Below are 12,097 nucleotides of genomic sequence, written 5' to 3' on the forward strand. Positions count from 1 at the left end.
CAATTTCACTTCTAGAATTTATCCTACATCCTTCATAGGCACAAATAGAAGGAGATGAAAGTATAAGAAATTTACTGCAGAATTCTTTGTTAAAAAAAAAAAATTTAAAATTTTAATTAAGATTAGTTGGGTTAAAATACATATATACTATTCCCATATATAATGAAATACCATGGTACTGCCCCCCAAAAAAAAGTCTACATAGGTATACCCCTATGTAGTAGCAACATGGAAAAATGACCAAGATTTATTATTAAATGAAAACACTCAAGTTACAGAACATTCTTTCACTCATTAAATATTTGAATATCTACTATGTGCCAGGCACTGTTCCAGACAAAAAAGTATGTAAGCCCATTTATATGGAAAAAGAAATATAAATATTACGATAAGAATATGTTGCTTGTCTGGCAAGGTTTTTGTTTTTATTTTTAAGAATAGAGAATTATTTTGAATTTTGGTACAATGTCATATAGAAAAAGGTACTGAGTCCGGATGATTAGTTCCCAATCACTTGGTCTATTATTATTTATTGAGAAATTAACAGCCAAGCACTATGCTAGGTATTGATATTAAGAAGCAATCAAATACATTCCCCCCTGCAAACCAAATAACTTTATTTAATTTCCACATTTTAAAAATATAACATACCATATTCTGTGAGGTGCATCCCTTTTCAAGAGAGATTTCAAAGTTATAAAAAGCATCTTAGAATCAATGAAATATGGTAGTAAAATAGGAAGCATACTTACTAAACTTGTACAAATATCTGCAATATCATTCATTAGCTTTGATGTTAATAATCGCAGGAAGAAGCCAGATGCAATCTTATTTGGACAGTGCTGTAATTAAGACAAACAAAACACCAAGCAAACAAAGAAATAAAAACAAACAATTATTCTTTGCAGATAATATTTTCTCTATCTTGAATGAAATGCAGATTTTATTTTACACTGGAAATTATCAGAATAAGCATGGATAAAGAGTTTACTATTAGGAGCAAGATATGACTTGCTTCAAACATACAAACCTCTTTTCTTAAAGTAATAATAACTATAGCAAATATCTTTCATTGAGCATAAATAACATTGAAGTAAAATACCAGCTACTGCCCCTAAACATAAGCAAGCAATAATCATAGCTTAGAGTTTATTCATCCACTCTCTCCTTCCCCATTTATACCAAAACACAAAAAAACACATTAAAAATCCAAAAATACATGCTGATAATATTGATATATGGCCATGTACTTAACATTAGCTTTAAAAAGTGTTTCTAGTTATTATCAATACTCTGGTTTGGCTCAGCTACCCCTCAGGCCTGCTCCAAATCAAAACAAAGATTACACACAGTAGCACCCTTTCTACCAAATGCTATGTAAGACTACCTGGGCAAAAGAGAGTAATGTATGTGCTAGAACTGTTTATCTTTGCAGTGCCCACTAGCCCTCGTGTACTGGTATGCACATCACATACTTAGTAGTCAACAAGATTTTACTAAATAAATGAAAATACACTGGCAATAAAAGAGTCACCAATCAGTTGTATATTAAAGGGGTAAAATAATCTCAGAAACCTTCCTGAGAAGGTTAGTTTCGTGCAGTTAGTTTCATGAGAAACTCATATTACCTGTTGCTTTTTTCCTCTGGATACTATCTTAATTTACCAATTTAATTTAAAATCAGTGTATCAACTTATGAATGGACCCAAAAAATAGTAACAGCACCAACCAGTTATCATCCTCCTAGGTAGGCTATGCTGTCAAGTAGGAACATCTTACCTTGGTACAGTTATGTAAGCAACATGTACATAGATGCATCATATTTCTCAGTGAAACAATTCTAGATTCTTCATTTGTCTTATTTTTAAACAAAGTGATACTTTCTCCTGCATATTGCATTAGAGACTATTAAAAAAAAGGAGGAAAAATCCAAATTTCAGTTAAAATCATAGCTGATTGATTGCTTTTTTGTTTTACTTAAGAAGTAAAAGTAATCATTTTAAGAAGTTATACTTGGTTATAAAATATAATTAAAAATGAACAAATTTTTAAAAACAACAAATCTTATATCTGTTATCCTTACAAATCACACAACTGACAGAACAGCACCCAGAGATAAAAGTCAGTTTCATGGTTAGGGCCTACTAGATTAACACTCCTGGTTAAAAATTCTTTAGGATAACTGATCCGGGAAAAAAATTTTAAAGTACAGATAAACACCAGTACTTTTGTTAATGAGATTAAATTTTAATGTGATATAATTTCAATTACTGTATTTATAGCTGGCTTAAAATAATTTCAAATTTAAGGAAGGAGATACAACTATCATTTCTTCTCAGACTGCATAAATGAAAAAGAAAGAGCTAACCTACATAAAAATTTGTTTTCCAAACAAATATACCAGTTTTCCCAGGAATATATTTCATTCAAATTAATCCAAAACATTATTGACATAAATCTTCCTACCTTGGCTTTCTGGAATAATTCTGATTTGTATGCTTCCTCTTCAGCTATTACACCCACATAACAATAGCAGCCGAGAACACCCACCAAAAGACTTGAACACCGGACAAGCGTTTCTGAATTTGAAGTCTTAAAGTAAAACCCAAATAAAAAATTTTTATATTTTGTAAATCATTTCGAGTACTATTATCTTTTGTAAGAGCAAATTTTATGTACATATTAAAAAACAAAAGTTCAGTTAATTGAATTAATAGTGGCATAATTCTGATCATCTCTAAAACCATCTGAGGGATCCCTGCAGAGTTGTGATAACCAGGGTTCTCAGGAAAAACAGAAGTAGTATGTCCTAATGGCCAAGTAATATATCTCTTCTTAAAGTGGCTTAATGTACTACACACACAAGCCCTTAAATATCTGAGGTAAGGAGAAAAGAAAGAAAAAAAACTGATAGGCAAATAAATGTCTGTAACTCTTAGAACATGAGTAGAAGTTAGATTCATAATAAGAGACATTAAAATGACGTTTTGAGCTTCTAAGAGATAAGAACCTTGATTTATTCAGCTTTTTACACTCCACAGACTAGCACAAGGCATTTTTGCCAGTAGATACTGCTTAACCAATTTTATAGAATTATGTAAGAATGTGCAAAGGTTACACAGAAAAATAAAATTTTCAGATTTTTCTGTTCCTATATTGTATGAAATATCATTTTAGGGGAAAACACGGAAGATCTCATTACTTTGTAATGAAAATGGTTACAACTATAATCCAGAAGTCAGTCAGTAATAGGGGCAAGATAGAGCAAATAGGCACACTGTCTCTTCTCTGGCTGTTTGTATCATTAATTATGGCTACTGAATCAACCCCTTTGAGTAGCTTGTAGGTTTTATTTTAGTCAACAAATATTTTATCATTTATCATATAACTAAGCACTGCAGAAGATACAAAGATTAATAAAAATTATATATGCCTTTTAATGAGCTTCTAGCATAGTTTAAGAGATATTTGTGTATATGGTACAAAGAAGATGCTAAGTGTCATTTAAAAATAGAAATATTGGGCTTCCCTGGTGGCGCAGTGGTTGAGAGTCCGCCTGCCGATGCAGGGGACATGGGTTCGTGCCCCGGTCTGGGAAGATCCCACATGCCGCAGAGTGGCTGGGCCCATGAGCCATGGCCGCTGAGCCTGCGCGTCCGGAGCCTGTGCTCCGCAATGGGAGAGGCCACAACAGTGAGAGGCCCGCATACCACAAAAAAAAAAAAAAAGAAAAGAAAAAGAAATATTAAGTACTATTAAAATTAAAAGATGTATGGCTGAGATTATCTAAGAAAGGCTTTAGCAAGGATTTTGACATATGGATTATCTGAACACATAGAAATGGGTAGAAAGACACAGGAGTTTTGGCAAGAGAACAGCACACACGAAGAGAATTTGTGATTTTAAGAGGACAAAGGAAATGATATGTGAGACATTACTAAAGGACCTCTAAAATATGGGTGACTGCTAGTTCATTTATTAATGACTTCTCCCTCTTCAAGTGCAACCAAAATCTATTAGATCAGTTTATATTATGTCATTTTCTGTTATTGTAATATTTCCCTCCTCTGTATTGAGGTTCTTTTTCATCAAACAATCACTATGCTCAAAACCTTTATTACTACTCATCAACTCACACAAAGAATTCTACTTCTTTAATGTCTATGAGAATTCCTGGTAAAAGAAAATAGTCAAATTGTTTTTCTTCAGTTTTCCTTTTTTTCATGCTGAATTTTCCCTATATATAGCCATGTGCTACTACTTTGCTTTTAAAATTAAGCTTCCTAACAGTCTACCAAAGTAGAATCAAATATAGGCTTTAGTTTGTTTTGAAAATCTCACCTCAGATGAGTAATTATTTAGAAGCTGTTCTGACAATCCCAGAAGATAGCGATCCAGTGATTGCTTGAGATTTTGGTGGACAGAAAAGCCTACACTGGATTGGTGCTTTTCTGCAGTATGTTCTTTCACAATGGTTAAAAAATCCATCTTGTCAAAAGTTGTCTGAAGAAATAGTTCTTCAACTTCTGAGAATGAAGGTTCTTCTGTATCTTTTTGGTGTTGCTCACTTCAAAGAAATAAGATTCTTAATTTGTAAAATCAAATTATCTATTATTTCACCTTCATATAGCAGCAATCTATTACAAATAAAAACATTAATAGCATCTATATTATTCAAAGACTGCTTATACAATTAGTGAATTATTCTTTTAAATGCTTCTCTTCTTTGGATTTTAATAATTACTTGTATAGAATTTCATTATTCAGTAGCAAATTTTACTAATAAACAAAAAAATAAAAGTTACAGTTTCAAAGGCAAATTCAGAAAGTATTAAAAAAAATTAACAACAGATATAAACACTAAGAATAACATTATCTGAAAGCAGTTCCCTTTTTTCACCTTCGATTTCTCCAAAATATAGATCTTTTTTCATCTTATGCCCTCTGGAGGAAGAATAGGAATCTTCATGGCAGTGAATCATTTTCAGTCACAGTGATAAACATAAGCCTCTTGAGTCAATCAACTAAAATGAGGTTTTCAGATTTATTCTTGTTTCCCTTATCCTCAATTATCATTAGTTTTTAGCGAAGAGTCAGATTTTATTTGACATATAAAAATGGGTCACATCTTTAAAGAACTCATTTCCACATGATGTTTATGTTCTTAATATCCCAGCATAAATATAAACTATAGGATATAAAGTATAATTATTGAATTAAAAGAAACTTTTCCCTTGCTAACAGTTATGATTTTTTTAATTGACCAATTCAGTTCATAATTTTTAAGATGTAGCTACTACTCTGCTAAAATATTATCTTTGTTAATTAAAGCCGTATCTTAAAATAACACAGAACTCTATTAGATAACATACCATTCTGGCACACTTTGGAAAAAATTCATTGCAGCTTTACAGTTTTTCATAGTGAGACTCACAAGAATTTTCTCCAGGGCAAGATGAGGAAAATTACTATAAAGTAAAATAAAAATCTTTACTTAGAAGACCAAAAGCCATTTAAAGCATTCTTAAACTTAAACACCCAGGTTTAGCTATAAATATTGACCTCTAAAATTTGGATCCAAAATTAAAACTACTTTCATCTCTACTGAATTTAACATCTGAAAACAGGTCTTAAAGAGCATACATTTCACGTTACTATCATTTTCAACACTTCCTAGAAGCAGGCTCATACTGAATTTTTAAAGAGCATAAACAATTATGAAATAAAAGTAGGACTTCCCTGGTGGTGCAGTGGTTAAGAATCCGCCTGCCAATGCAGGGGACATGGGTTCAAACCCTGGTCCAGGAAGATCCCATGTGCTGCAGAGCAACTAAGCTCGTGTGCCACAACTACTGAGCCTGCGCTCTAGAGCCCACGAGCCACAACTACTGAGCCCACATGCCACAACTCCTGAAGCCCATGTGCCCTAGAGCCCATGCGCTGCAACTACTGAAGCCTGCACACTCTACAGCCCGCATACTACAACTACTGAAGCCCACATGCCTAGAGCCTGTGCTCCACAAAGAGAAGCCACTGCAATGAGAAGCCCATGCACCACAACAAAGAGCAGCCCCTGCTCGCTGTAACTAGAGAAAGCCCACACGCAGCAACAAAGACCCAACACAGCCAAAAAATAAAAAAATTTTAAAAATAAAAATTTTTTTTAAAAAAGGCATTAAAGTAAAATCACTAGGATCCAGAGGTCTGTCCTCCAATCACTCAGTTCCATTTACTGACTGTGGATAGGTTAAGTGGGCAAACTGCTCCCATCCTAGTGCTTAAGTCCCATTTTGACTTTTTCTCATTTCTTCCCCTCATTAAAATATTTCACCTAGAAGATACTCTCATTATGATTCCAGGATATACATGAGTTGGATATATGTTCAGATGGACCTATTTACAGACGATCACAAAGGAACATATAAGTGCTCAAAGAAATATATACATATTTTTCATGCACATCCCCCTTATTCTCACTGTCTAGGCAGAGAGAAAACAAAGTAAAAGAACTTGGACAAAGATCCAGGCACAAAGATACAGAACACTATAAAAACAAAGGGACTGTTTAATCTCTAGGACTAATTCTGGGAAATCCTGTATGATCACTGTAAAATAAAGCCATCTAATATCAAACAAGAAATGGAGGGCACCTTATAAAACAAAACAAAAGCCAGCAGCATGCTAACTGAACTCAAATTACCTGTGAAGAATTGGAGGCAGCTCTGCACTGTCTTCAAAGTCATCCTCTAACTGATGGAATAAGAGCCATTTCATTATCAATTCCTTTAAAGAAAAATTTCTGTTTACATCATATATATTCTTCTCCATTCCTGTTTTTACTGTTTCTGGAACTACACAGATGGTCAGTGCCAAAGTCAAACAGCATACTGCAGGACTACAGCAAAACAAAGGACAATTAATATTAAAAGTAAGCTCTTTGCATAGAAAACAAACTTATGGTTATCAAAGGGGAAAGGAGGTGGGGGAGGGATAAATTAGGAGTTTGGGATTAGCAGATACAAACTATTATATGTAACTCAAAAACAGTCATGTACCACAATGTTCACTGCAGCTCTATTTTCAATAGCCAGGACATGGAAGCAACCTAAGTGTCCACTGACAGATGAATAGATAAAAGAAGATGTGGCACTTATATACAATGGAATATTACTCAGCCATAAAAAGAAACAAACTGAGTTATTTGTAGTGAGGTGGATGGACCTAGAGTCTGTCATACAGAGTGAAGTAAGTCAGAAAGAGAAAAACAAATACCATATGCTAACATATACATATGGAATCTAAAAAAAAAAGGTTATGAAGAACCTAGGAGCAGGACAGGAATAAAGACACAGACATAGAGAATGGACTTGAGGACACAGGGAGTGGGAAGGGTAAGCTGCGACGAAGTGAGAAAGAGGCATGGACTTATATATACTACCCAATGTAAAATAGATAGCTAGTGGGAAACAGCCACATAGCACACAGAGATCAGCTCCGTGCTTTGTGACCACCTGGAGGGGTGGATAGGGAGGGTGGGAGGGAGACGCAACAGGGAGGAGATATGGGGATATATGTATATGTACAGCTGATTCACTTCGCTATAAAGCAGAGACTAACACACCATTGTAAAGCAATTATACTCCAATAAAGATGTTAAAAAAAACCTATTATATGTAAAATAGATAAACAACAAGGTCCTATTGTATAGCACAGGGAACTGTAATCAATATCCTGTAATAAACAATAATGCAAAAGAATATGAAAAAGAATATATATATGTGTGTGAGTGTGTGTATATATACACAGACACACACACACATATATATAAAACTGAATCACTTTGCTGTACACCAGAAACTAACACAACATTGTAAATCAACTATACTTCAATTTAAAAAAAAGTAAGCTCTTTCAGGGACAGCGACCTTGTCTATCTTATTTATCACTGTGCCTCCAATGCTTAGGGCAGTGCCTGGCATGCTGTAGACATTTAGTAAACTTCTATGGACTAAATGAACACAAAAAAATTCTAAAAAGTCTGACTACATTTGAGAAAATTCTTGATTAAGAACTATCTCTTATTGTAACAGTATGTAGTACTAAAAAAAAATAAAGTTTATGAAGATTGAGCAAAAAATAATTGTCAATTACAAATAAAAGAAATATAAACACTTAATTCTTTAAAACTGGCCTTAGTAATCTCTTCACATTTGAAACTAAATTACACTTATTTATTTATTAAGACTTCCCGGACAAGCAACAAAAGCATCTGAAACAGAATTTAACGTATCTTTAACTGAAGTTAGAAATTACAAAACTCAGGGGGGAAAAAAAAAAAAAAAATATATATATATATATATATGTTGCAAAATAGAATACAATCCATAGTCAACTTACCATGAAGGTCTGCAGGCTGACCCAGTAAATAACTTCCAGAATTCTCTGTCAACTTCAACTAAACTGCCTTGAATTATGGCTCCAAGTAAGCCAAAGTTTTCAGCTTGTATTTGTTCAGAACTTATACCACGAAAAGTAATAGACCAAATTTTAATCCAGAGTTTCAATAAATCTGACTTTTGAGAGCTTTCTAGGTTTGATTTCTTGCCTTGACACAATGCAACTTCCATAAGGCATCGTAACACATATGGTGTGCGTTCCCCATGTCGTTGTTGAGGTAGAAGCTGGTGTAGTATCATTAGTAATGGTGACAACTCACAGTTAGGTAAACTTGAAGGATATTTTGATATTAATTGAGTTGCAATCTGTAACCTAAAAAAAGTATAAATAATTTGAAAATTATTCAAATCCATTAAGAGGCTAAAAGAAAATATATAGACATAGTACTCTTATAATATCCTAATTAGAATATTATCATCATCATTTTCCAGACTACTCTCATAATAAACTGGCTCTTAATATTTATTAGGCCCTACTTCCTAAAGTGGCAAGAAGATTGAAAACATTTAGGCTAGCTGGGTAAGCTATCATATTTTGCTTACACAGTAACTTTAAATAACTAAATTACCAACATTCTACTTCTTACTTATCACACACATCCCTGCTCTTCGGCCACCAATAATATTCCTCTAGAACAGTAAAACAAACAAAAAACCCCAAAAACTGTTTTCCCTTGACGTTAATTCAGTTAATTCAGTAAGTATTTGCTGCGAGTTCTCTAAAATGAGTGCTACTCAAGAATAGGAACTATATCTTGTTCACCCTCTATCCCTTATGCTTGGCACATAGTAGGTGTTCAATAAATGACTTCACTAAGTGGACAAATTAAAGAATATGAAATTGGCAACATCAACTATAGAAAATTTAGCAATAGGTATCTAAATCAATACGATTTCCTTCCACAACTCAATTATATTTAAACATTACATCAACAGAGGAAAAATCAAAGAGCACTGTTAACAAAAGTATGACTGTAATCTACAAATTTCTAACTGTCCTTACGCAAGCTGCTTAACCTTTCTCAGTTGCAGTTGTCTTTTTGATAAAGCAAAAAGGCTGAGCTGCATGAATTCTACAGATTCCTAACAGACCTAATATTTTGTGATTCCAAAGAATTCCACAATTTATTTAATTACTTAAATAACTGCAAATGCTATATGAGACTAAAGAACAGAGCAAATGGAACTTCCCGGGTGGCGTAGTGGTTAAGAATCCGCCTGCCAACGCAGATGACACGGGCTCGAGCCCTAGTCTGGGAAGATTCCCACATGCCACGGAGCAACTAAGCCCGTGTGCCTCAACTACTGAGCCTGCGCTCTATAGCCCGTGAGCGACAATTACTGAGCCCACGTGCCACAACTACTGAAGCCCATGCACCTAGAGCCCATGTTCCACAACAAGAGAAGCCACTGCAATGAGAATCCCACGCACCACAAAGAAGGGTAGCCCCCGCTCGCTGCAACTAGAGAAAACCCTGTGCGCAGCAACAAAGACCCAACACAACCAAAAACAAATAAATTTTAAAAAAAGAACAGAGCAAATAGTAAAAAATAACCTTTATCATGGCATAAGGTCCAAATTATTCTGTGATTTCTGAATACTATCTTTAATTTCTTCCTAATCTAATTCTATTAGAAGGTGCCAAGCATGGTAAAATTTCTTTGTGTTGAGGTATACAACTCAGTGAATTCCACGAGGCACACAGTACCGATCGCCTACCAAGCAGCCATTCTCCTTCTTCCTTGCTATGGCAATATGCTTAGGAAAGGTGCCCTATTCCTGGCTTCCAGCAGATAAACCACAGTGGTTGATCTCACATGTCCTAGTAATCACCTTCCCCTTTGTCAGTCATTGCTTTGGGAGTGACCTAGTTCTGGCCAGGCCAATGAGGTAAAGGAATATACCGGGGTCTTGTGAGAAAAATTAATGAGACTAAAATGATATTGAAAGAGAAAAAAACAATATTTTACCAAGGCACAATGTTAAAATCATTCTGTGACTTCTGAAGATGATCTTTTATTACTTCCCAGCCTAATTCTATTTTCTTCTTTTTGCAAGGTGCATTGTAATCACTAAATTCTCTTTGTGTGGTTGTGTAAGACTGAGAAATCTCCAAAGATCTAGTATCTTCATTAAAAACCTGTAAAACAACAAAAGGAAAATCTATTTTTTTAATACTGCTATTGTTTCTAATAGTTCATTAGGAAAAAATGTTCCTTCTTAGATGAAGATACAGGTTAGTCATAAAGCAAGAGTAATAAACTACAGAAATATATGAATATGAAAATATGGTGACAAACATTTTGCAGACAATAATGGCTCTCTAGAAAGCAGATATTACCAAGTAAGTTATTAGTTTTAGTTCCTGAGAAACTTTACTAAAAGCACCAAAACATCTAAAAGTAAAGCAAAAACCTCTATTTTCAAAGATATTAAATCATAACCTTAGTGTTAAGAAAATATTTCACATGTGAAATGGATGGTAACCAAATCTCTGGGGAAAAGTTTTACTTAAGAAACATTGTCTCTATTTCATTTACTTCTGCTCTGATCTTTATGATTTCTTTCCTTCTACTAACTTTGGGTTTCATTTGTTCTTTCTCTACCTCCTTTAGATGTAAGGTTAGGTTGTTTATTTGAGATTTTTCTTGTTTTCTGAAGTCAAACTTCCCTCTTAGAACTGCTTTTGATGTGTCGCATAGGTTTTAGACAAATGAAATAGAGACTGAAAAAATAATAGAAAAGATCAATGAAACTAAAAGCTGGTTCTTCGAAAAGATAAACAAAATTGATAAGCCTTTAGGCAGACTCATCAAGAAAAAAAAGGGAGAGGGTCCAAATCAATATAATCAGAAACGAAAAAGAAGTTAAAACTGACACCACAGAACTACAAAGGATCATAAGAGACTACAACAAACAGCTATATGCCAATAAAGTGGACAACCTAGAAGAAACAGACAAATTCTTAGAAAGGTACAATCTCCCAAGACTGAACCAGGAAGAAATAGAAAATGTGAACAGACCAATAACCAGTAATGAAATTGAATCAGTAATTTTAAAACTCCCAACAAACAAAAGTCCAGCAACAGATGGCTTCACAGGTAAACTTTACAAACATTTAGAGACTTAACACCTATCCTCAAACTATTCCACAAAACTGCAGAGGAAGGAACAATTCTGAACTATGAGGCCAGCATCACCCTGATATCAAAACCAGACAAAGATATCACAAAAAAAGAAAATTATAGGCCAATATCACTGATGAACATAGATGAAAACATCCTCAACAAAATATTAGCAAAACGAATCCAACAATACAGTAAAAGGATCATACCTGGGACTTCCCTGGTTGCGCAGTGGTTAAGAATCCACCTGCCAATGCAGGGGACACAGGTTCAAGCCCTGGTCCGGGAAGATCCCACGTGCTGCGGAGCAACTAAGCCCATGTGCCACAACTACCGAGCCTGTGCTCTAGAGCTTGTGAGTGAAAACTACTGAAGCCCGTGCGCCTAGAACCTGTGCTCCGCAACAAGAGAAGCGACCACAATGAGAAGCCCACGCACTGCAACGCAGAGTAGCCCCCGTTCTCCGTAACTAGAGAAAGCCTGCACGCAGCAACGAAGACCCAACACAGCCATAA

At 34.6% G+C, this 12,097-nt stretch overlaps 1 protein-coding gene across 6 annotated transcripts in view; it reads right to left on the reverse strand.

Annotated features, from left to right (window-relative positions):
• Positions 1-12,097, reverse strand: part of ATM (ATM serine/threonine kinase) — a 140,135-nt gene that overhangs the window by 100,770 nt on the left and 27,268 nt on the right. For all 6 annotated transcript variants that reach the window (XR_004527828.2, XR_004527830.2, XR_004527829.2 and 3 more), the window contains 8 exons: positions 10,428-10,597; positions 8,398-8,769; positions 6,701-6,895; positions 5,373-5,468; positions 4,342-4,567; positions 2,467-2,592; positions 1,780-1,905; positions 753-842 (listed from right to left, as the gene is read on the reverse strand). Coding sequence is in view for 3 of the 6 variants with exons in the window: in XM_019941951.3 (XP_019797510.1) it covers positions 753-842; positions 1,780-1,905; positions 2,467-2,592; positions 4,342-4,567; positions 5,373-5,468; positions 6,701-6,895; positions 8,398-8,769; positions 10,428-10,597 (1,401 nt within the window). In the remaining 3 variants the exon portion in view is untranslated. The remainder of the gene's footprint in view (positions 1-752; positions 843-1,779; positions 1,906-2,466; positions 2,593-4,341; positions 4,568-5,372; positions 5,469-6,700; positions 6,896-8,397; positions 8,770-10,427; positions 10,598-12,097) is intronic.

The sequence above is a fragment of the Tursiops truncatus genome, chromosome 8 (assembly GCF_011762595.2).
Source record: "Tursiops truncatus isolate mTurTru1 chromosome 8, mTurTru1.mat.Y, whole genome shotgun sequence".
NCBI classification, from domain to species: Eukaryota; Metazoa; Chordata; class Mammalia; order Artiodactyla; family Delphinidae; genus Tursiops; species Tursiops truncatus.